The 23,943-nt window shown below is 39.7% G+C and overlaps 1 protein-coding gene across 9 annotated transcripts in view; it reads right to left on the bottom strand.

The window, feature by feature from the left end:
- DIDO1 (death inducer-obliterator 1) overlaps nucleotides 1–23,943 on the bottom strand; it is a 66,701-nt gene that overhangs the window by 40,727 nt on the left and 2,031 nt on the right. For 4 of the 9 annotated variants that reach the window (XM_083447239.1, XM_083447241.1, XM_083447240.1 and 1 more), the window contains exons 2-7: nucleotides 11,207–11,389; nucleotides 9,911–10,109; nucleotides 7,778–7,876; nucleotides 4,800–5,673; nucleotides 3,102–3,420; nucleotides 683–889 (exon numbers count right to left, since the gene is read on the bottom strand). In XM_083447239.1, coding sequence (XP_083303365.1) covers nucleotides 683–889; nucleotides 3,102–3,420; nucleotides 4,800–5,673; nucleotides 7,778–7,876; nucleotides 9,911–10,109; nucleotides 11,207–11,374 — 1,866 coding nt within the window. In that variant the 5' untranslated portion in view covers nucleotides 11,375–11,389. Of the gene's footprint in view, nucleotides 1–682; nucleotides 890–3,101; nucleotides 3,421–4,799; nucleotides 5,674–7,777; nucleotides 7,877–9,910; nucleotides 10,110–10,509; nucleotides 10,878–11,206; nucleotides 11,390–23,943 lie in introns of those variants that run through there. The other 5 variants (XM_083447237.1, XM_083447245.1, XM_083447242.1 and 2 more) reach the window with 4 other exon arrangements.

Raw genomic sequence — 23,943 nt, 5'->3', positions numbered from 1 at the left:
GTCTTAATGTGGCTAACAATCTAAGCTGTAGATTGCTTTGTAACTAGTGCTATAAAACAGCATATTCTTAGAAGAGACAGCAGTTCTTTTAATGATTCTGTAAAGGAAAGCAGACATATATATGATAATGCTGCTCTCACAGCAATGGTGGTGGTGGGATTTAGGATGGAAAATGTGATTCCTCCCCCCTTACAACACCAGAAGTTGTTATCATTCAAATTAGCTAAATGGAGAGAAGATTCAGGACACACAAAAGAAAATACTTCTTCACGCAATATAAAATCATCGAAGTATGATAATAACCAACATAGACTGCTTTAAATGGGGATTAGTTAAATTTCTTGAGGCTATCAATGGTTTTATACTACAGGAAGAAAATTAATTACCATACTAAGGTAAACAACAGTGGAAATGCCCTGCTTGTGCATTTCTCATAAGCCACAGAGGGAACAGGATGGTGGACTAGATAGGCATTTGTTCTGATCCAGCAAAGATATTATGTTCTTAGTTAGATAGAATGATGAGATCTCATCAAGGGAGCACACAAAATAACGATGAAAAATCTGGATCTTTTACCATGCAAATGAATTTTTTCTATTTTACAAAATGTGTGTTCCTCCAAGATCTCCCTCTGTGTGTAGTGTAGGAAGGGCTATTTACTTCAAAAACAATTCAGACTTACCATAGGCTGAGGTTTTACGGCAACAGCTCGTTCAACTTTTGGTTTGGTCTTCTCTTTTGGCTTTTGCTCTTTGCCTTCACTTAGAAACTTCATGGTGGCTGCAGCATGTTTGAGAATGCATTCATGACCACAGTACACAGAACCTGACTGAGCAACATTAGAACACCCTGGGCCAATGCAACTGGCTGCTTCAGGCTCTTCAACTACCTGAAGAACAGCACAAGAAATTAAAAAAGAAAAATGTTTAACCTCTTTATCACTGGCAAGATTTTGACACAACAATGCTAAAAACAGAGCTGTCTTACATGCACTTTGACAAAGCTCAGGTATATTTTAAAGAACTGCTTTTCTTAATGGTGGTTTGCTCTTCTATTTTTCATCTGTTTCTATCTTTTTGATATGTGTTCATGTGCCAAAGACTGTCTGCATTTTGCAATCTATAAGTGTTTTTCTTACTCAAAGTTTCTGCGTGTATGTTTGTATGTACATTCTAAAAAGATTTGTAGAACTTGGGTTTTTGTTTTTTTAGAAATAGTCAAGTCTACTTGACTAAGAAGGGTAACGTTAAGTTCTGACATAGTGACAACCTGTACAAGCAAGGCCAGTGGGGATGCGAAATCTACTTTTTGCCTTCTGGGAGGATTCCTCCCACGTAAAGGTGAGCTGTTATCTAGACTAATCAGTGTGAATTCATAAGTGAATGAAAGGAGTTCACAGAAAGAATGCTTTCCACCCTTTCTCTCCCCCCACCAAGGCTCCCTGGAAGACTGGGGCCCTCGCCTGAACCTCATCGGAATGAGTGTAGGGAAAGTAAAGAGATAATCTGAAATGCAGACATCTCATTTGATTTGGGACATTTCTCCTTCCCTTTGCATCCCCCTGTACTCCATTCCTCACTTTCTAAATACTCTTTGGTTGGTCTCCCATCTCTCAACTCTGTTCTGTTTCCTCCACCCCAATTTCCAGTATGTTCCACACTTTGATAATCTATTCCAGAATAGGTATGTCTTGAATTATGTTTTTACTAGAAACTAGGGATTAGCAAATTCCATATTAGTTCATGGTAAGTTCTACTCATGGAGTTATAGATCACGTATAGTATAAGATTAAGTGAAATTTGCATAATTTGTCTACTATAATAATTTGCCTCCAGAATCTGGTGCTGTCATCTGGTTTATTATCAAATGTGTGGAGGAAGGATCTGCTTTAATAATTCATCTCCCAACAGTTATGCTGATTATTTTTATAAATCTTACTTATTTTATAAAGTGAAAGTAGATTTGGGCCTTTTCAGGCAAGACCAATAGAAAAAGGATTTAGATTATGACACATTGCAATAAAAATGCCAGAACTCTCTAGTAACATCTAATCAACTCTACAACAAAATTAACAACAGAAATTGAAATCATGTACCTTAGGTTATATTACTGTCGGGTGATGTAATTTCGAGTTACAAATGTGGCAAACCCGGAAGTGTATACTTCCAGGTTTCGCCGCACAGAAGCGCTCTACTGTGCCGTGTGCATGCGCATAAGTGGCGCCACCGGATATGGACTTTTTGGGGTGAGTACGGACCCCCTGGATGAATTAAGTTCATATCCGGAGGGTCCACTGTATAGCCTTGATAGGCATGGAGCTTGATCCTCCAAATGTTCTTGGACTCCAACTTCCATCAAACCTAGCCAAAATAGCCAATAGTTAGGGATGATGGGAATTTCAGACTAACATTTGCAGGGTCAAAGACTTCCTATTCCTGATATACAGAAACCTAGGAAGCAATTAGCAACTTCTGAGATTCAGAAATGAGTAGAGGCTTTCATAATAATCTGTTCCCTATTTTTAAAATAACTAAAGCACAAGACAAAAAGAAATTATGGTTATGGATAGCTCTTCCATATCTTAAACTGATATTCATGCAGCAGGGTGTGTGCTATGACTATTCCATACAAATACGTTGTTCCCTCACCCCACCTTTTCCTTCTTTGTATATAGGATAAATAGGACAATTGTGGAAGGAGATACTTAGGGGATAGGAAATAGGGAGAAAAGAGAAAGCATTTTGTTAATGTAATGTCTAAGAAACCTGGTAACATTTAAACAAACAAACATCAAATTATAGCCCTATAGCAAGGGAGAAACAAGATAGAATGACAGAACAGCATGCAGATGCAACCAAGGTAGCTAAGAATGAGCAATACTTCCCCATTTCCTCTTCTAAAATATATTAGTATTCTGATTCACTAAGTATAATGAATTACCTATATCTAAGTAGTGTATTTGCTTAATACAATAACTAACCTACAAAAAATACAAAATTTAATTATACCTAGGGTGACTTTTTCTTTCACTTCAGTTCTGAACCAGAACAGTTGCACTAGAAACACACTTAGCCTCATGTCACTACAAATTAAATACTCACTGGTTGAAATATTTTGAGCTTTTTCTTTCCACTGGGATTAGCAGCCTTTTCAATCCGTCCCTTGATTCCTTGGTCTTCAATGGACTTTTGCTCAACAGTTCCTATGCTTGTAAGCTCTGTGCCATCACCTGTTACCTGTCCCAACATGGTTTGTTGTTGGTCTGCATCCATAACTGTCTCATCATGCACCTGCAGAATGGTGCAATTTGGGCAGATATAGTCCTCCCCATTCCTTTCCAAGAGTCGCCCACGAGCCTCTGAAATCCCTACGCAGTTTCCATGAAACCATTCCTCACATCTATCACAACAAATCATAAACCTAAAAAAGGAAAGGGTTGGCAAAAATATATCATTAATGTGAAATACTTCAGTTTTACAAAATCTGTCTGATTACAATCAAATACAGCCAATAAAATTAGTCATATCACCACCAAAACAGTAAATAAAAAAGATCCCACATCTATATGAAATCAGACAAAAGCTTACTTCGTTATCCCATTTAACTCTTTTCTTTACATAATTAAATGCCCAAATGTCTCAGTAAATGATGCAATTTCACCCCTACATATGACTCCCACTGCTTTGCTAAACTCATATACAATTGTCTTTCTTTGCACCTTTGCATTCCTACAGACTACTCAAGAACAACAATGGCTTCAAGTTACAAGAAAGGAGATTCTGACTAAACTTATGGGAAAGCTTTCTGATGTTAAGAGCTGTTCAACGGTGGAACAGACTCCCTCGGAAGGTTGTGGACTCTCCTTCTTTGGAGGTTTTTAAGCAGAGGTTGGATGGCTATCTGTAATGGTTGATTTATCTGAGATTCCTGCATTGCAGGGGGTTGGACCACATGACGCTAGGGGTCCCTTCCAACTCTACGGTTCCATAATCCTATAACAAGCCTTCCCAAAACTGCATTTTCCTTTCTTGAAAATTCAGAGTACTACTTCCCTCTTGACAGATTAGACCATATGAACGCTTCCACCCTAAATTAGAACTTCTGTATCTCAGACTACTGGGACTGAACAATAGTGGTAGATGTATCTGAAGAGCCATGTGGTAGCACAGCAGATGTATTTTAAATTGTGCATTCCGAGCAACACAAAATTAAATTGTTGTTTGAAAGTTCCATATACATGCTCTCTCAACTGCATTCAACAACTATCCCTCTATCACTCAAAACTTTCAAACCTCTATAAAAAGTTCTTGTACATAATAGACTGTCTCTTAAGAGAAGAAATTTCAAAACTGTCTATTTCATGTTTAAAGATTTTATCCAACTAGTATACAGTGGTACCTCAGGTTACAAACACTTCAGGTTACAAACTCTGCTAACCCAGAAGTGGTACCTCAGGTTAAGAACTTTACCTCAGGATGAGAACAGAAATCACGTGCTGGCAACACGGCAGGCCCCATTAGCTAAAGTGGTACCTCAGGTTAAGAACGGTTTCCGGTTAAGAATGGAACTCCAGAACGAATTAAGTTCATAACCAGAGGTACCACTGTAGCTATTTTAGAAACTATTTGGTGGCGGGGTGCAGGGGAGTTTGTGAAAAACTATTTTAACTTCTGTATATTATAAAGTATGGGCATGAATTTTTCTTGATTTTCCTCATTTATCTTTTTTAAACCACTTTGAGGGGTTTTTTTACAATCAAGCGGTGTATAAATTTTATGAAATAAATAAGTAGGTAATACCTGTTGTTGTGAGGCTGCTGACAGATACAGTACAGAGTACTAGGATCATAAACTTCAGACTCTGATTTCCTTTTTTTGGATTCTTCAGGTTCATCCCCAGTATGCGCAGGAGATCTTCCTTCTTTCTTAACCTGAACTGCTTCACTCATTTCTTTGGGAACCGTTCCTTGATCTCCAGCCTCGGTATTGCCTATACTTTCTGGTTCTTGCTTTACAGCTATTTCGGTCTTAATTTGGTTGCCTGCTTGAACATCAACTGTCTCTGTAGGATTTTGTTCTTGATGTTTTTTCCTGAGGCGATTCTGTAACTCTTTCAGAGTTAGTTCTGTAGGTTTCTGCTCGACACATTTCTTTCTTAGACGGTTCTGTAGCTCTTTCAGTGTTAACCCATCACTATCACTGTCAGATGAATCATCCTCCCTTTCCTCATAGTCATGTTCTTTAGTGGCTCTCCCTTTCCCAGCTGGCTGGCCCTTACTGTCCTTGGAGTGACACTTCTGAGACATGGCTTTTACATCTGACATGCTTTCTACACTGCCTTCAGAAGCAGTTTCAATGTCAGTAACATGGCAGGATGCTGGCTCGCTCAAGTCCTCAAGAGCTGTGGGAAGATTCTTTCTTCCTCTGCGCCTTACAGTTGTAAGAAATTCTTCTACCCGTTCAGTGCGTTTGGGCTGTCGCCCACTACGCCTAAGAGCCAGACTTTGCTGCTGTGGAGATGACTGTTCGGTGATGTCCATTTCAGCATCCCCTAAACCTTCACGCTTTGCAATTGTAGTTCTTCGAAACCCCCAAGTTTTCTTGAACTCCTTACTTGTGGGTTTAATTGTTTTTTGTTCATCGTCATTGCTTTGCTCACTTTTGTCATCCAAAGCTGATGTTGAAGAGAAATGATACAAAGAATTTCATATTTTAAACATGGATTTTAAAATTTCCTTCCCATAAACAGTAACATGTTTTACGCTTCTTCCTGTGTATGTTTCATTTTTGAACTTTTGAGCAAAAACATACTTCCTCTTGAAATTCCAACTAAACAGAATGCAAGGTTATAGCAGAAACAGGGCACAGTGTTAAGTTTCTCTGTCCATTACACCTTGTTTTTCTGCACCTCTTCCCTTTCAGGCTTAATCAACAAAGGAGTGTCAGCTCACCAATATAGCAGCTACCTATCCTGGCAATGGGTAGGTAGAGACTATGGTCAAGATGAATGGACAACATATTACTTAGCCTATTACATAAAAGTCTGTTCAGGACTATGAATTCACAAGTGCAACTAGCTACTTGTCTATTGGCTTGGATCCATCTTCCCCAACCTGGTAACCTACAAATGCTTTAGGTTATAACTATCCCATCAGCCCTGGATAGTATGATGAAAATTGTAGCCCAACACATTGGAATACATCAGGTTGGGGAATGCTGACCTATAACGAATCGGACATTCCCCAAATACAAGAGATACAATTATTTATGTTCTATAGCAGCATATGAGAGTCAAATAACTGAAAAGTTTTACTTATTTATTTTAAAAAATATCTATATACCGCTATTATCATAAAAATATCAAAGCAGTTTACATCCATCTATCTATCTATCTATTTCCTAGTTCTGCTGGATCTCTCAGTGTCTTTCGACACCATAGACCATAACATCCTTCTGGACCGTCTAGAGGGGCTGGGAGCTGGGGGCACTGTTATACAGTGGTTCCGCTTCTTCCTCCTAGGCCGTGTTCAGCAATGCGCTCTATGTGGGGCTACCTTTGAAGGTGACCCGGAAACTACAACTAATCCAGAATGCGGCAGCTACACTAGTGACTGGGAACGGCCGCCAAGATCACATAACACTGGTCTTGAAAGACCTACACTGGCTCCTAGTACGTTTCCGAGCACAATTCAAAGTGTTGGTGCTGACCTTTAACGCCCTAAACAGCCTCGGTCCAGTATACCTGAAGGAGCGTCTCCACCCCCATCGTTCTGCCCGGACACTGAGGTCCAGTGCCAAGGGCCTTCTGGTGGTTCCCTCACTGTGAGAAGCCAAGTTACAGGGAACCAGGCAGAGGGCCTTCTCGGTAGTGGCACCCGCCCGCCCTGTGGAACGTCCTCCCACCAGATGTCAAAGAGAAAAACAACTACCAAACTTTTAGAAGACATCTGAAGGCAGCCCTGTTTACAAAAACTTTTAATGTTTAATACCTATTGTATTTTAATATTCTGTTGGAAGCTGCCCAGAGTGGCTGGGGAAACCCAGCCAGATGGGTGAGGTATAAATAATAAATTATTATTATTATTATTATTATTATTATTAATTATTATTATTATCATCATCATTATCATAAAGAGTATATCAGAGACTAATAACTATTAACTTTCATTGCAAATCAATGCAGACTATGATCAGTATTATTACAGTGGTACCTTGGTACTTGAATGGCTTGTCTCCCGAACAAATTGGCTTTCGAACGCTGCAAACCCGGAAGTATGTCTGGGAATGTTTTTCGGAAGCTGAACATCCAACACGGCTTCTGCTTGAGTGCAGGAAGCTCCTGCAACCAATCAGAAACTGCACTTTTGTTTTTGAACCGTTTTGGGAGTCAAACGGTCTCCCAGAACGGATTAAGCTCGAGAACTAAGGTACCACTGTGTAGGCAATTGGAACCTTTAACAAAAGATTTCAGTGTCAGGTGTTTGAGGTTCCAGCTACTTCATTCACCTTTCCCCAGCAATCAGCATTCTGTGACCAGGGCACATGCTCAGTCATCACTGGGCCGTTCCCTCCTACTTATTTTGTTTAAAAAAATACTTTTGTACTTCTGCAAACCTTGGGGTCACCACCAAACCTTCCAATATATATCTCTTGTGAATGGGTGGTACAGTTTTGGCTACATAAGCAATAGCACTCACAGCCTAATAATCAGAAATGGAAGTAATTACAATTAGAAACATTTATTCAGGTTGGACACTTTCCTAAACAAAATAATTTACCAAGAGAACGGGTTTCCATATTAGATTCAGAATCCAGTGCCAGAGATTCCAGATTCTCTTCTTTCACACCAGTGATAACACTATTCCCATATGTCACCCCTGAAAAAGAACAAACACAAAAGGTTTTTAACACTGATTTACTTTCAACCTGATAAACACGGAAAAGCAAATTTGGTATTTCATTAACATATTTAGATTGGGATGGGGCATCTTTTTCAGCCTGAAGTGACATTCCCCTCTAAGGATCACAGGTGAGGACAGAGACAAAAGTGGGTACAGCAACTAATGTAGGTTTGTGTTTGGAGTAAACTACTTTCTATAGACACATACACACACCCTCTATTATCCATCCATCCAGGCAAGCAGCTAGAGACTTCATCAGCATTCAAGGACACATTGCAACTAGGCAGAAACACCCTGGGTGTGAAGCAGGGCCAATGAGGGGTGAGGCTTGGAAAGAGTTCTGAAGGGATTTAGACAGCTGATGACTCTTAAAAAAGCAGAACATTGCTAGTTTTGTAATGGTCCTACAGTTACAGCATATTTTGAACACAGCACACATATTGTCTAAAGGGTCAATCTTCAAGGTAGAGCTGGGAAATGCTTCTGTCTGAAACCGTGGACAGCTCCTACCAGTCACTATCGACAATGCCAAGCTAGATGGGCCAACAGCCTGACTCTGTATAAAGCAGCTTCCTACCCTATGAACGCACCATTGTGTTTATTTTAGCATGTGTGCAATCTAAAGTATGTTGTCTGTTACATTAAATATAGCTTGAAGGGAACAGGTTAGACAATTAAAGCATGCACTTGCTGAAACATGTTCCCACACTTGCCTTCTTCCCAACTCCACAATCGCTGTCTGCCAGAAACAAACGTAGCAGTACTCTAGGTGTGCTGCAGCATAATACAAGGTACTTCCAGTTGCTCCCCTGCCCACCCCAGAGATTCTGACTTAGTGCACATTGACTGAACACAGACACCAACCATATAGCTTTCCAGTCTCCTTTTTACCTATAACCTCAGTTATGCTACACTGAATAGAGCAACTGTTACCATACACATCAGCGACACTACGGGCTCCCACTCCAGTGACTGCTCATAATCCAAGAATGGTGCCTGAATAGGAAGCATGTTCTGTACATCACAAACTGGTCTGTAAGTCTGCCTTCCTACATTTTCCATGCCCACTGGGACCCTGGCAATTTTCACCAGTCACCCCATACAGTATTAGAGACAGCACATTCCATTAAAGGACTTCCTGAGATACTGAATCTAGGCAAGACTCGTTCACAATATATTGGAAAAATCTTCTGGATTGGGGTCCATGCCTTTTGTCCTATGGAATAGCAGGGAAATGAGTAACAGTCCTACACAATCTTTGTACTGGGTGTGTCATAACACTATTTCTATAATTTATTCTGCTTACAGCAAGCCTTCTCAAGTTGAGCTTCCAACTTTTCAGAACTGAATTTCTTCAGACAACTGTCCCCTGCCTAATTATCAACAAAGTCCCCAGCTTTGAGCCGCAAAACTCCACAAACATGTTATACAACACAATGTCACACAGCAATGTGGACACAGCTAGGACTTGCTTTCATAATTATTGTATTTTCCTGTGTATAAGATGCCCCCTGTATAAGATGACTCCTATTTTTCCGAACCCAAAATTAAGAAATCAATATTTTAAACAGCAAACAGAACAACTTTGATATTTTATTAAACATTCAAAGCACTGGCAACAGCATGGCAACCCCCACTGGCGCCTGGGGCAGCAGCGAGGCGTGCCCCATCAACACTCAAGATCGCCCAAAGTTGAGCGTTTTTGGGGAGATTGCCCAAGCCAGGCACCCGGGAGGGACAGTTTAATCCCTGTGCATTCACCATCCATGTATAAGACCCCCCTTAATTTTTGACTAATTTTTTTTAGCAAACAACATTGTCTTATACACAGAAAAATAAAGTACAATAGAATTCTGAAGAGACTGCAATACAACAGAACACAGTATATAATTAAGATCTTAATATATGTTTACTTTGGATAGTAAAGAAAGGTTATGAAATAAGAAGGTGGATCCTAATTTCCAGAAAAAGCAAATGAAATAGGCTCCAATATCCTCTAAATGCTTTTACCTGACATAGCATTAGAGGATGCCAGTATTTTTTCTCCCTCTTGACTTAAACCAAAGGAAGAATCACTGGAGGGCAGAAGCAAGTCACTCAGCACAAGCCCTACAGTGCAGGCTGTTCTGGGGAAGTCAGAAGCACAAAGTTCATCTTGATGCCATCCTGTTGACTCCGAAACCAGCAATGCTGCACTTGGTTTGGCTGCCTGTTACAAAAAATGTATTTAGATTCTTGTTCACTTGCGTTACCACTTCTTACCCATTTGAAATAAGAGATCCTGCTCACACTAACTAAATTATTAGAACTTGCACCAACATATTTTTAAAGGGGATAATTTCATTACATTACATACAGGATGAAACCTATTAAGCATTCACCATTTGTGAATGCTACACTCGACCACAACTTTCAAAGTTTTGCCTCTATCAGTGTTTTACAGGAATGGAATTGGGCACAGGTATTTTTATAAATCAAAGAGTAATAAGGTAATTTATAGCTTCAAATTATTGTGAAGTCATAGAATGAATACTTGCAAAAGAAAAATCTTCATCCTACTATAAAATATGGGTATTCCTATTTAAGGGATGATTTGAAGAACAAGTTACATGTTAAGGTTTTTGAACAGATCTTCAGAATTAAAACATCCCCTTGTTTCAATTGCTTACTTTTGAGTTTTTCTTTCTAGAGCTTCTGCTGCCAGATCTCGCTCTTTCCATCACTAACCCACACAGGGATTTGCCCAACCGACAAATCCCAACCACCAGAAATCAAAAGCTTGAAGATTCTACCCCATCTCATTTAAAGGGCCAGCACTTTAAATACTGTGTCAATACCATTTGTTCAGCGCAGAAATCAAAAAGAGATATTGGGGGGTTGAATTAAATATGGCCAAAACTGTTGTAAATGCCATCTTCAGACAAAACTAGGCTTTAACAACCACAAAAATTGCTACAGAAAAATCTAATGCAATTTTATTCTCTCAATTTATTTATGTTCTCAGATATTTTGCCATACGCAAAAGGATCATTCTTCCCTAAAACTGCATTTTAAGATAGGGCTTACCTCAGGGGAAATTTATGTTAGCATAGACTTTTGAAATGTATCTTTCTCAAATAAACAGGGCATAAGTATTCCTCCTTGAATTGGGTCAACCTTTAAGCAACATTATAATTCAACACCACTTACAGATAATGTGTGCCAACACATATCCTAGATGGCTTTCTAAATACTATGCAAATAAAGTCTACTATGATAGGACAAGTTATCATGGGAGCCCTGTAACAACAATAAGGTATTTGATACCTTTACTAAACTGCCTTGTGTTTCACTGCTTGAAGCAGTGGCTACATCCCAGGAATCAGAGCTTGACGGCTGAAGAGATTCTGAGTTTAAGGAGCTTCCTTCCACGATGCTGCTTTGTAATAACCTCCCAATCTCCCTGTTAAGAAGCTCCAACTCATCACACATCATGCAATTTTAAAAGATCTGCCAGAAGGAAGAGGGAAAAAGTTGGCTAATCATGTCTTGTTCGATTTCTTTATAAAAGTATCTCTTTAATTCTAAAGCAAAACTAAAAGCCTAATCATCAGCTTATACTTTAATAATACTAAAAGTCATATCCCATCAGTTAGATGACAGAATAATTGGCCATTATGCAAAGAACGCATATTATACACTAAACCCCTAATGTGTTTAATTTGGGGAAAAAGTAATTAGACATTACTTTAGCATAAAGAGCAGTTGGCATACAATTTGTTCACTTCCTTCTGCTGGAAATTCTCCACTGCATTGGAGAATACATTGCAATTTTACTCTACCCTGGAGCAAGGGGATAATATTGTATGTTAAACACAAGCTGGCTGAGCAGGGTCAGCTACCACATGTGGATGACTCCCACAAGACTTAACAGAGGCCCCTTTTCTCAAACTCCCCCAAACCAAGAGCAAGGGCAGCACGCAAAAAATGCTGCAGGGAACAGGCCTATTTATAAACAGCTTTCAAAAGGTAAGGTAAACAGCTTTCAAAAGGTTTACCGATTTTGCAAGCATATATATATACACAATGAGGGGAGGGGGATCTTGGGTTTGAATTGGGTGGACGCAGGCATAAAGGTGTCATTAGAGTGAATATAAGTGCTGTCACATGATTGGTGATTGCATTGGATAGTCAAGTGAATGGGATTGACCAAGTCAGGCTTCTTCAACCTTGGAGCTCCAGATGTTTTGAGACCACAGTTCCCAGCATCCCTGACCACTGGTCCTGCTAGCTACGGATCATGGGAGTTGCAGGCCAAAAACATCTGGAGGGCCAAGGCCGCGGAAGCATGGACCAAGTCATCCATTTTTATGTCTAGAGAATTGATAATGTACAGATGTGTTGTCATAGAAACAACTAGCTAGTGTTGTTTCCAGAAGGAGAGGGTAGGTCTTCATCCCTCACCAGGCTGGAGACCAAGGCACCCTAGCAGTAGAAGAATAAGAAGTCAGGGTCTAGCTTTTGCCTCGTGTCCTCTGGAGCCGGGAAGACACAGAGGCCTGACTTGCTCTTTGTGATTAAACCAAAGCTATGGCTTTCAGGACCCTCCCTAGAAATCCAATGGAAGAGCAAAATCCGTTGGGACTCTGTAAGCCCTTCAAACTTATTGCTCAGATGGTATATGTGTGTAAATAAAATCACACAACGTGGAGACACTACAGACTCCAGTGACTTTTATTCTAAGGAAGTCAAAGCCAGGATAACCACTTGAAGAATAACCCTTGAAGTCTCTCATCACTTGAAAATTGGGATGGGTGTTACAGTATTTATGCACAGCAGAACCCTTAACAAAAGGCAGGCTTCAATTCCAGCACTGCTAGGCTTGCCTACAGATGTTCCCTTTTACGTAAATGCCAAATCAGGAAGATCCTATTCCAGGCTCCTGAAGCTACACTGCAAGCTTAAGGAAAGCTACATCAATCATTAATGTTTCAGTCACATCTCCAGTCTGCTTCTACAACCATCTGGTAGAAAGTGTTCACTAACTTGAAAATATTTTCTATTTCTTTCTTCTAACATTATCAAGTAACAGTTAGCAACCTAAGTTTTGTGTGTATTTGTGTGCAATCCGTGCACACACTTGCATGTAAAGCCATTTGCTTTTTCTGAATGCAGCTTCTGAAAATCCCTCGCGTTCTGGTGGAGCCACAGTCAAAAGGGAGCTACAGTCTGAAGAGACCCTGAACTCTTGCTCAAACAAATGAGTAATTTCCCCATCTGGCATGCTGGATACTGACCTGCATATACATTGTCTATGGTGTTAGGATTTGCAAGCTTCAAATAACTATTAACCAATTACAACATATGGGGATGTGATTAAGTTTTAAAACTAGCACTGGAGATTGCAATGTCTGCAATATTAGATGCAAAACACAGACAAGTGTTATTAGTCAGCAAGTCCATAATGCGAAGGGGTCACTAAGAGCAAGTTGCGGCAGAAACACCAGAAACAGGGTAGCAGCCTTGGCCAACCCACATTTCCCTTCTGCCCTTCCCAGCTCAGCCCCTCCACAGCAGCTGACATGCAAGGGAAATTTAAAATGACTGATCTAAATCATTCCAAGGAATACCAATGTGACATTACTGATTGTCGTGGCTTTCCATTTAAAACAGCCATTTTTCCTAAACATAAATACAATTTCCTTCCTTACTATGCTATCAGTATTCTGATAGATTCAAAGGTTCTTATAACACTAATGTGTTGGGTTGCAATATATTTCAGAACCTTTGATCACAATCTTTTGACTACAGAAATATATCTACATTTGTACTAAAATAGTTTTTTTATGTGAGAGGAAGGACGCAATATAAATTCAATAACTGAAATATATGCATAGAGACTAGGGATTGCGAAATATGTGAATACATATGCAACCACTTTAGGATCACTTACTGGAAAACTTAATTGTTCAGAACTTTTCAAAAGCTAGAGTTGATGTTAGTTGGACCAAACGTGTTTTCTTAACATAAATTTGGGAAACAAGACACTGCTGTGAGCTCAGTTTGTGAGGTAATACAGAGTACAAGACCACACAGTATGGCTTAGCAGTCACCCATCTGAGTACAGGATGAAACTCCCTGGATTCTAGCACATATGACGACTCACAATCCATGCCAGTAGGAATTATAATAAATATCAGTTGTAACATCTGCTTACTCTGCCAAAGCTCTTTTTTGGATTAAAAAATAGGCAACCCCCCCCCCCCCCGTTTTACAAATGGCAATGAAATAGAATTAAAAATACACTGTAGGGTTTAGAACATTTGTATTATATGTTGATTTTGTTTTAAGCTTATTTAAGAAATGTGTATTTTTAAGAAATAGCTAAAATTCATGGCTGGGATCTCAGAGTTACTTGTATATACTTAAAAGACTGAACATGCCTAACAGAATTTTATCTGTTAGAAGAACCCATCTCCTATCGCCCAATCTGCCTCTGAAGCATCCCTCAGTTTCAACAGTGCTGCAATTATTTGGAATAGGACCTGTTAACATCAGATTGTTCTAAGTAATGTGACAGAAACACTAAACTGTGCATCATGACCATTAAATCAATCTATGTAGTAAGGAAGAAAGGAGAATCCTATCAAACATTATCTAATAGTGTCTACAAACCAGATGCTGCCACCATCAAAACATCTCATGTTACAGTACTGTATAATTATAATCATGCACAGTATTTGTAACAAAATAAAATGACTCTTTTACAGTACATAATTAGAAACCTACCAGATAGGATTCTGCTGTAGCCCTGCTTCACAACATAAAGGAACAAACACCCTAACATCTTCACAACCTTATTGCTTTTCTGGGTTTGCAACAAAAAAACACTCACAGAAGCAAGCCAAGTATTTTAACATACTACAAGAGCAATCACAGCTATAAAACTATATTAAGCAATAAGATGTTAGTTTTCTCTTAGTATGACTTGTGGGAATTACCAACACAGCATTTGTGCATAGATGTCTATTTTGCAACCAAAAACACACGGTATACCAAGTACTGGAATGATTTAAGTGACAAGTGTCTAGTTTTTTTCTAGTTATATTTCTATTGAAACTCATCCAGCATTAGTCAAAAGAGCATTAGTTTTAAGTATTTGACTTATTTTTCCCATAGGCACGCAAAAGTATTATTTCTTCATTGTCGCTATTATCGTAACACAACCAGACTTTGCCAACCCAGTTATCAGCTTATTTGAAATACATCAATCTTTTCATTCTAGCCAAGATCTTGGAACAGCAGTTAAAAGAAAAAAACATGCAAATAAGTAGCCAAGCTACGCAAAGTCTTCATCCCTTTGTTGCTGTATATTATTTTCACCAGCAAAACTGAGCAGTGGATCTCTGAAGATAAAGACTCTTAAGCTGTCAACCTTTTCACAGTTAGCTGAATGTGTCTACAGCCAATCTGATCTTTTGCATTATATCTCTCTCCCCATTTCACCATCAGTGTAACCCAAAGATCAGCAAACATTTCAAAATTTTCATTGTTAGGAAATAGCTAGAAATGCTTAGGAGAATTTAAGTAATTATAATGCATAGAGATGGAAAGTAAAAGGTAGACCCTTTGTAAACAAAGTAAAAATGCATTCTAGCAAGATTGCTGGAAGAGAAAGTACAACGGTAGGAATAACTGCAAAGAGGTCACTTCTTAAAATCTTTTCACAGAGTACATAGGAAAAACCACTGATCATCAAGAGCTATGCTATTCAACAAAAAAAAGCCTAATTTAAGAGGGGGCAGATATGAGCAATGAAAGCATTTTAATCAAATATTGCATTATGTAAGCTATTCTAACATCCTGTCCTGGACATTGCAATAGGACAGACGTCACCAAAGATCCACCACACTTTGAGGAGTTTCTCTAAGGATGTCACAAAAATGCATCAGAAATGCCTGTAATGTTTTTATGTCTCCTGAATAATGAATTTCCCTAGTGTATAAAACTCTATTAATACAATTATATACAACTATACACGCACAGGCCATATAAAGATCATAGAGTTGGAATAGAGAGCCAGTGTGGTGTAGTGGTTAAGAGCGGTAGTCACGTAATCTGGGTAACCGGGTTCGCGTCTCCGCTCCTCCACATGCAGCTGCTGGGTGACCTTGGGCCAGTCACAGTCTCTCAGCCCCACTCACCTCACAGAGTGTTTGTTGTGGGGGAGGAAGGGAAAGGAGAATGTTAGCCGCTTTGAGACTCCTTAAAGGGAGTGAAAGGCGGGATATCAAATCCAAACTCTTCTTCTTCTTCTTCTTCTAGACCACAGGGGCCATCGAGTCCAACCCCCTGCCAAGCAGGAAACACCATCAGAGCACTCCTGACCAGTGGCGTAGCGTGGGGGGTGCAGGGGGGGGGGCCGGCCGCACCGGGCGCAACATCTGGGGGGCGCGCGCTCGCACTCGCAGCTCTCTGCCCCTACCTGGCTCACTCACTCTCTCTCACTGCAGTGCTGGCTGTGCGAATCCGATCCAAGCTGCCGGGTCGCCGCCCATTGTGGAGGGGAGGGTGCCAGGCGTGCGGTGCGGTGTGGAGAGAGAGCGAGGGACTATCTGGGGGAAGGACAGTGCAGCGGGGGGCGCAAATTACTTGCCTTGCCCCGGGTGCTGACAACCCACGCTACGCCACTGCTCCTGACATATGGTTGTCAAGCCTCTGCTTAAAGACCTCCAAAGAAGGAGACTCCACCACACTCCTTGGCAGCAAATTCCACTGTCGAACAGCTCTTACCGTCAGGACGTTCTTCCTAATGTTTAGGTGGAATCTTCTTTCTTGTAGTTTGGATCCATTGCTCCGTGTCCGCTTCTCTGGAGCAGAGGAAAACAACCTTTCTCCCTCCTCTATATGACATCCTTTTATATATTTGATATATATATATATATCATATCACCCCTTAACCTCCTCTTCTCCAGGCTAAACATGCCCAGCTCCCTTAGCCGTTCCTCATAAGGCATCGTTTCCAGGCCTTTGACCAAGATATGTATCGGTGCTCAGCAGGACCTATACACATAGCGGAGAGCTCAACCTAAACAAGGCTCTCGGGAGCTTGCAACATGCCTCTTCCTTCCCACTCCAGCTCAAAGCTAGATGAGGGGAGAAGCAAGTCTACATACCACCACTCCCTCCACTCTGTCCACATCAAAGATGGATGTGGGAGGCAGTGGGATACTACTCAGCCAACCTGCCATGCCTCCATCTTAGAAGCTGAAGGAGGAAAGAGAATATGCGCTTCTGTAAGAAAGTATGTCGAGGGCTTGCCAATTTGGCCGGGTTTATCTCTCAGCTTGGCTCTGCACTGGTCAGACGCTGCTCTGAAGAAGGATTGCTATTTTTTTGCACACTGAAATGTGCATGAATGGTGAGTAGTCAGTCCACAAATTCCACATATAAGGTTATTTATTTTGTTCCTCCTATCAACAACCTATACAGACTTTAGCGGCATTTACAATGACATTCTGCTTCCTGTAACATGCTAGTAGAATAATGCTAGTGGAACCCTTGCAAGAAGAACTGTCATGATTACAGTACAATGTACTCAAAAATCTAACGGGGGGGAAAGCGGAGCTAAAAGCATAAACCAAAACTTTCCACAAATGGTGTTGGTACAACGGTGGGTTCACACATTAGCTTGTTAATGCATATATCACAGAACCCTGTTTCTGTCTGTACTAACTCTTCAGAAGAAGGGAGGTGGTGAGCAAAATAAAGCAACTACAAATTCTGACACTTGCTCTGTCTTTTGTAATGCTCAAAGCTCCCAGCCAAGAGGGTTCCACCACCACAATCTATAGTCCTGGCCTCCAACATCACCCTCGCTCCCTCACACGCTTCCTTAACTCCTTGTTACTCTAGTGGAGTACTCCAGAGAAAACAGATGTTGCCAAAACAATAGAGATGTTTTACAACCGGGTATGAAGGAATGCTGCAGACTGCTGCCAAAGGCGGCTAAGAGCCAGAACTGTGCAAAGCTGCGGCAGATGTTTTTTGACCAAAGCTGCAGGCTATGGATAAGAGTCAACTGCTGAAAACATCCTTAGTTCACAGTGACATTCAACAATTCCAGAAAGAAAATTTGGCCTAGATTTTAATTTTCCAATAACCCTTATAAAACTTGGAACTATCAATATCCAACTCTTACAGTGACATCAGTAAACCAACTCAATTCTGCTACATCTAACTGTCAGAAAACCAAATAAACTCTTGTCTCCAGCATTTTAGACAGGGACCAACTCTAACATGAACATTCTTTAATTGAATGCTGGCAGGGATTATATCTAGGATTTATACAATCAAATAAGTGGAAGATACAAAAAAAAAAAAAACGGCTCATGTATACAATTTCGCACTATGATGCAGTACCAGTCTCACACTAATGCCATCTACATCACAGCAATACAGTATATAAAGACCAGAGACCTGTACACAGAATGTGTACACATTACAAAGGGAAACATAGGTTGAAAAACATAGCATAAAGCAAGTTACTGTCCCTTCCTACAGTTCATTTGTGCATGAATCCTGCAGCTTATGCAATTTATATAAATTTTGTAGCTGATCCTCCAATATCTTCTGTCAGAAAGCCAGTTCAATTTTTTTTCATACACTTCCATACACTTTAGTTCAATATATGAAGTGTGCACCTAGTATACTGCTTTTATTGGGTTGTTGTTGTTGTTTGCAAAGCTTTCAGTGCATATTTTGTTCAAGGTGTCACCTCCCTGGGACATTGCTGCAGAACTATGCAAGTACTTTTAATCACAACCAGCATGCTAGCAAGCATTTTGAGATGAAATTATACCACCCTATTGATTTAAATGAACTGATTTTTCCCTATATCCTTATGTACCATTTTGACACCAGCCAACATGCTGGTGGAAATGCAAAGGAACATCCCTTACATATCATATTGCACTTGCTATTTTATTCTAGTCCATTTCATTTGCAGTTTTTTGGTTGGCTGTTTTGCATACATGTAATTCTTCAAAGCCAACACAAATATCCTTTCAATAAGCTAAAGAAATAATCAGCTTAATAGGCAAAATGAGCTTTTCTTCCAAAGTGAAGACATTTTTGTGAATGTTCCAAGATCAGAGAAAACATTGTCCACACTTAGCACAATCTACCTGGAAGGTCCCTTTCACCAAGCACTCTGAGGTGAACATACCCATGTATAATTTGCAATTATTTCACTGAAATGGCAGAGTAGGCCTTTGTACAACCAGCTATGCAAATGAGTACTATCTCCTTTTCGAGGTAGTCTAACATAATGGCACAATGAAAATATCAAATTCTATTTGTCTGACATTAACCTGGAAGTAACCAGCAAGGGTGGCTGAGTTTTTATCAAAATTATTTCTTACAGCGATGAATGGCACTATTTAGCAGGAAGAAACTCCAATGGAAATCCTGATTATTACATATTTTTACATGGCTGTTTATTTGGATATATTTTAAAATTTTATATATGGCCTATATTTTATGATGGCCTATATTTGTAATGCCTAACACATGTTTGGCAAAGTAGAGTAGGCCTTTGCCAGTGAATTGTGACACTTCCTTGATTTCCAATAATAAAGAGTTATATTCAGACTTCACTCATATAAACAGTATAGCAAGTCTAAACACTAAATTAAAAAATAGTGTTTTAAGATTCTTTAATCTCTGGAATTTATTTGAGGGGGAAGGAATACAGATGAAAAGGCCTGGGGGAAAACAGGGAAAATTGGGGGGGGGGAGGGGAGAGTTTGATATAGTTTGAATATTCCATACCTTTTGGGGGGGGACATTTTGGGGGGGAATCGGGGGGGGGAAACCTGTTTTTCTCCAATTTTCCCCGTTTTTTTCCAGGCTTTCCCATCTAACTATAATTTGTGGAAATGCTTAGCCTATTGATGAGAACAGTGTGCATTCTTTACACGTATCTTATTCCTCCTTTTGTTCTTCCATCTCTATTGCTTTTGTGGTGACTGCAGAAATGTGATGTGGATTTTGAGAAATAATTATTTGCTTCATCCCAAAAGTGTTGTTATTAATTACCCACCCTTCACCCTAAGGTTGCAGGATGGGTTCTACCAGCACGAGGCCCAATAAGTTAACAGAAGTCTAAAGAAATCTAGCACTTTGGGTAGTATTCAACGGAAACCATCCACTGACCAAAAAAATCTGTCAGCCGAACAGGGAGGAAGGAGGTTTTCAGTGATACCTCCCTCATCTTACCCTCTGTCTCCCAAGCTGTTTCAGACTTGACAGTATGGTTGTACTATTAATTCAAACCTTCAACTCTCCTGTGATTTTATTACTTTCCTCCAACATAATTCTACCTCCAATTGCTCCAGCCCCAACTTAAATCTCTTAGTGAGACTAAGCTGACTACTTGTAGGCAAGGGTCACTGAATCAAATTTACTTAAAGTAAACTCTCTCATGACTGGGGTTCTAGTTTAGTTGTGCTGAGAAAAGCACAAAGCCCATAAAGTCTCTCTGGTTTCAATGATTAAGGTGATGGTGTTTCTTTCTGTAATCACCTGATAAGCCCTTTACATTCTGTTACAAAACTGAGTAATACTTATTTCCTTCCTAAAATGTCACTGAATTTTGACTTCTCAGAAAAAAAGACTACTACCAAGGCACCATTCTGCACCAGACTTATTTGAGATATGACTTACTGTATATGCTTCTATCATGCATGCTGTACACCCTCACCAAAAGAACAATACACTAGATATCTCATATAAAATACCTCAAATTATTTTCTGCTTCTAAGTTACAAAATATTTTCACTATATTTCAGTTTATCCCAGGTCATTCTCTAGTCAATCGTACCATTATAACAAGGGGAGCTTGCTTGCTCCACTTTCTCAAGCAGGACACAACAGAATGAAGCAGCCTGCTTCACACAGCTCCAATTCCTGAGTAGTGGTTTTTTTTCAAAGTGCTGGCCCAAACAGGTTGCAGGAGGGCACTACTTGGCCTCTGCTTCAGGAAGCAAAATTCCTTGAACTAGTACTGTTCTCAAGAGGTAGAAAGCTCAAGGTCTGCTTCCTAACAATAAGGGTGAACACTGGAGACATATGGTATCTTTGTAATACTTCTGTATCTACAAGTAAACACACTGATCATGGAGAACCATGCAGACATCCAGAGATAACAATAGGCAAAACAGCATAAATTCAAACAAGACATGAATTTCCATGGCATCTGCTGGCTGGATAATTTGGTCATCCAATGCATGTGAGATTGATGACTCTGTCAGAGATCCTACTTTCAAACCAGCTGCAAAAATCAATTCCATCTCACCTTCTAGCTCTCAGAACTACTTTTTCCTGCTCTCACACACTCCTTCATATCTTTCTTCCTACGGTCTCACAAATCTGCTGAGGAGGGTTAAGAAACCCTGCAAAGCAGATTTTGGGGGGCATACAGCCAACTGCAGGGCAAGAAGAGTTAACCAGAAGTCCTGTTGCCCGAGTTGATTTCTTTAATGCAGGCCCTTCATGTGTTATTGGACTTCAACTCCCATTACCCCCATGCAGAATGGCCAATAGTCAGGAATGATGGGACATGTATTTAAGCAATCTGGTAGGCCACATGTTCCCTAGCCCTGATTTAGAAGCTTCAGCTGCCAATGCTTTTTGTGTGGTGGTTCAGTTCTGAGAGCTGAACCAACAACTTACAGATTAGCACACCCAATGCTTAAATTTTACATGACACAACTATTGGCCTAGGAGGAAAAATATTTTAAATCCCTATACATGACTACAGAACTCTTCTAACCAAACTTCAAGGCAGTCAAAGGAGTATGTTTATTCCTATGTCCCTAGAAAGTGATGTAATAAACCCTGGATTAATTCCACCTGAAAACATATACTAGTAAGCTAGTTCAAAAAATATGAATACTTTTATTTAAAGTAACTTATATACTGCCTTTCACCAGAATGATTATGAGGCAGTTTACAAAAGTAAGGGCAATACAGTGGTACCTTGGGTTAAGAACTTAATTCATTCCGGAGGTCCGTTCTTAACCTGAAACTGTTCTTAACCTGAAGCACTACTTTAGCTAATGGGGCCTGCGGCACCACCACTGCACGATTTCTGTTCTCATCCTGAAGCAAAGTTCTTAATCCGAGGTACTATTTCTGAGTTAGCAGAGTCAACCTGAAGCGTTTGTAAGCCGAGGTACCACTGTACAATAAAACAATACAGCTAAAATATACAAAAATATATCCAGAAGTTGTACTAAGAATTAACCGCCTGAAAATGTCTGAGAAAACAGATGTAGCCTAACAACCTCTACATAGAACGTTTTTCTCTTCACTTCTGCTGAATTGCAACCCTGAGCACAATCTGAGACCAGGACCCAAAGCCATCTTGAGTAATCATATCAATATATAAAGTAATACTATTATACATTTATACAACATCAGAAGTGTACTAATAGTAGTACAGAAGATAAAATGATTGTATTTGCTACCCAGAAATTGGAAGAAGGGAGAGAATTTACTACAGTACAGTACAGGATATATCTAAGGAGAAGCAACAATGAAGCACTAGCAGGCAGAATGGTAAACTGTCAAAGTATACATGAACAAAAGTTGGTATCTTATGTTATCAATGCCCTACTGCTGGGCACTGAGCAAAACAAACCCCTTCAAAGGCATTTACCATTTACTTTACCACAAAAACAATACTAAAAGGAGTGAAACCTGCATTGTTATGAAATTCATAATGACCTATTATGTCACCATGGTAGGGTTATCATATGATGCCAAGGACAGCAAGATGGAAATGTACCTTCTGCTCCAGAAGGAACCGTAAAGGACAAAGGAAATTACACACAAGCAAAATTGAACTTCTCAGAATAGGAGTTCTGTCAATAGGAATTAATGACCTGGACTGAATTCCACACATTTCCAAATTCAAGGTGGGTCATCTTATTGGGAAGTTTAAAGAAAGTAAAATTTAGACTTTTACTGTCCTTAAAAACCAGTGAGCATCAAAATAGGGAAACAAAATTTAAATTAAAGCTTTTCCATTCCATTACCACAGCAGACTACACACAGTTTAGTATTAAGAAGTATAGTAAAGTCAGCTTCAGAAGTTAAAAAGGTAACATATAAAAAGATTCTAAAGTCACTTGAGTAAGCATGCAGTAGTAAAAACTGTATTTATCTACCTATCTACTGCTGGAAAACTGCCAGTTCTTCCAGTTCTCACACACTTTATTATAAGCACTAGACTGCAATCCAAAATACATATTATTGGGGAAAGGAAGATACTGAACACAATGAGGCTTACTCCTGAGTAAGCACACAATGTTAGAAACTCACATATACCAAGGTTGCAGTCACCACAATGGATTTTTTAGGTGCCACCCCCTGCACCCGATGGGAGTGGTAGTGGTGGTGGTTGTTATTATTCAGCTCATTTGTATAACACTTTATATTTTAAAAAACAAATCTCAAAGTTGTTTACAACCCATTAAAACATCAAATAAAACAACCCAGAATAAAACAAATCAAGTTTCAAGGAAAATATTTCTGATCCTTCTCAAAGTGACATTTTGCTTTCCCCCAGGAATAACCTGGCATCCAGAGATCTCTGCGTGGTCACAATTGGACCCACACTAGTAGCAAAACACGCCTGGCTAATTTCAAACACTGCCTGCAAACAGTTGCACTTTTATAGCACAATCCTATACATGACTACAAAACAATAGTTCAATGGAACTTATAGGATTGCATGGAACAGAAGATTAGACTCTTCAATCCAGTGCTTTTTTCCTAAAAAAATATTTAGCGATACTCTCATTTTCCTACTCATATTGAAATACTGCCCCTCAATGAGGCCAAATTTAGTTTCACAAAATGTTTAGGGGTATGCATACCCCCGCGTACCCCCAGAAAAAAGCACTGCTTCAATCCTATTATTAGGTATTATTAACCATACATTTGTTATTTTTGTGCAGAAGCTTATGAAGGCCTGCCACAACAGACTTAACTGGAAT

The sequence above is a fragment of the Podarcis tiliguerta genome (assembly GCF_965153285.1).
Source record: "Podarcis tiliguerta genome assembly, chromosome: 6".
Lineage (NCBI taxonomy): Eukaryota > Metazoa > Chordata > Lepidosauria > Squamata > Lacertidae > Podarcis > Podarcis tiliguerta.
This window is presented reverse-complemented; position numbering and strand designations above follow the sequence as displayed.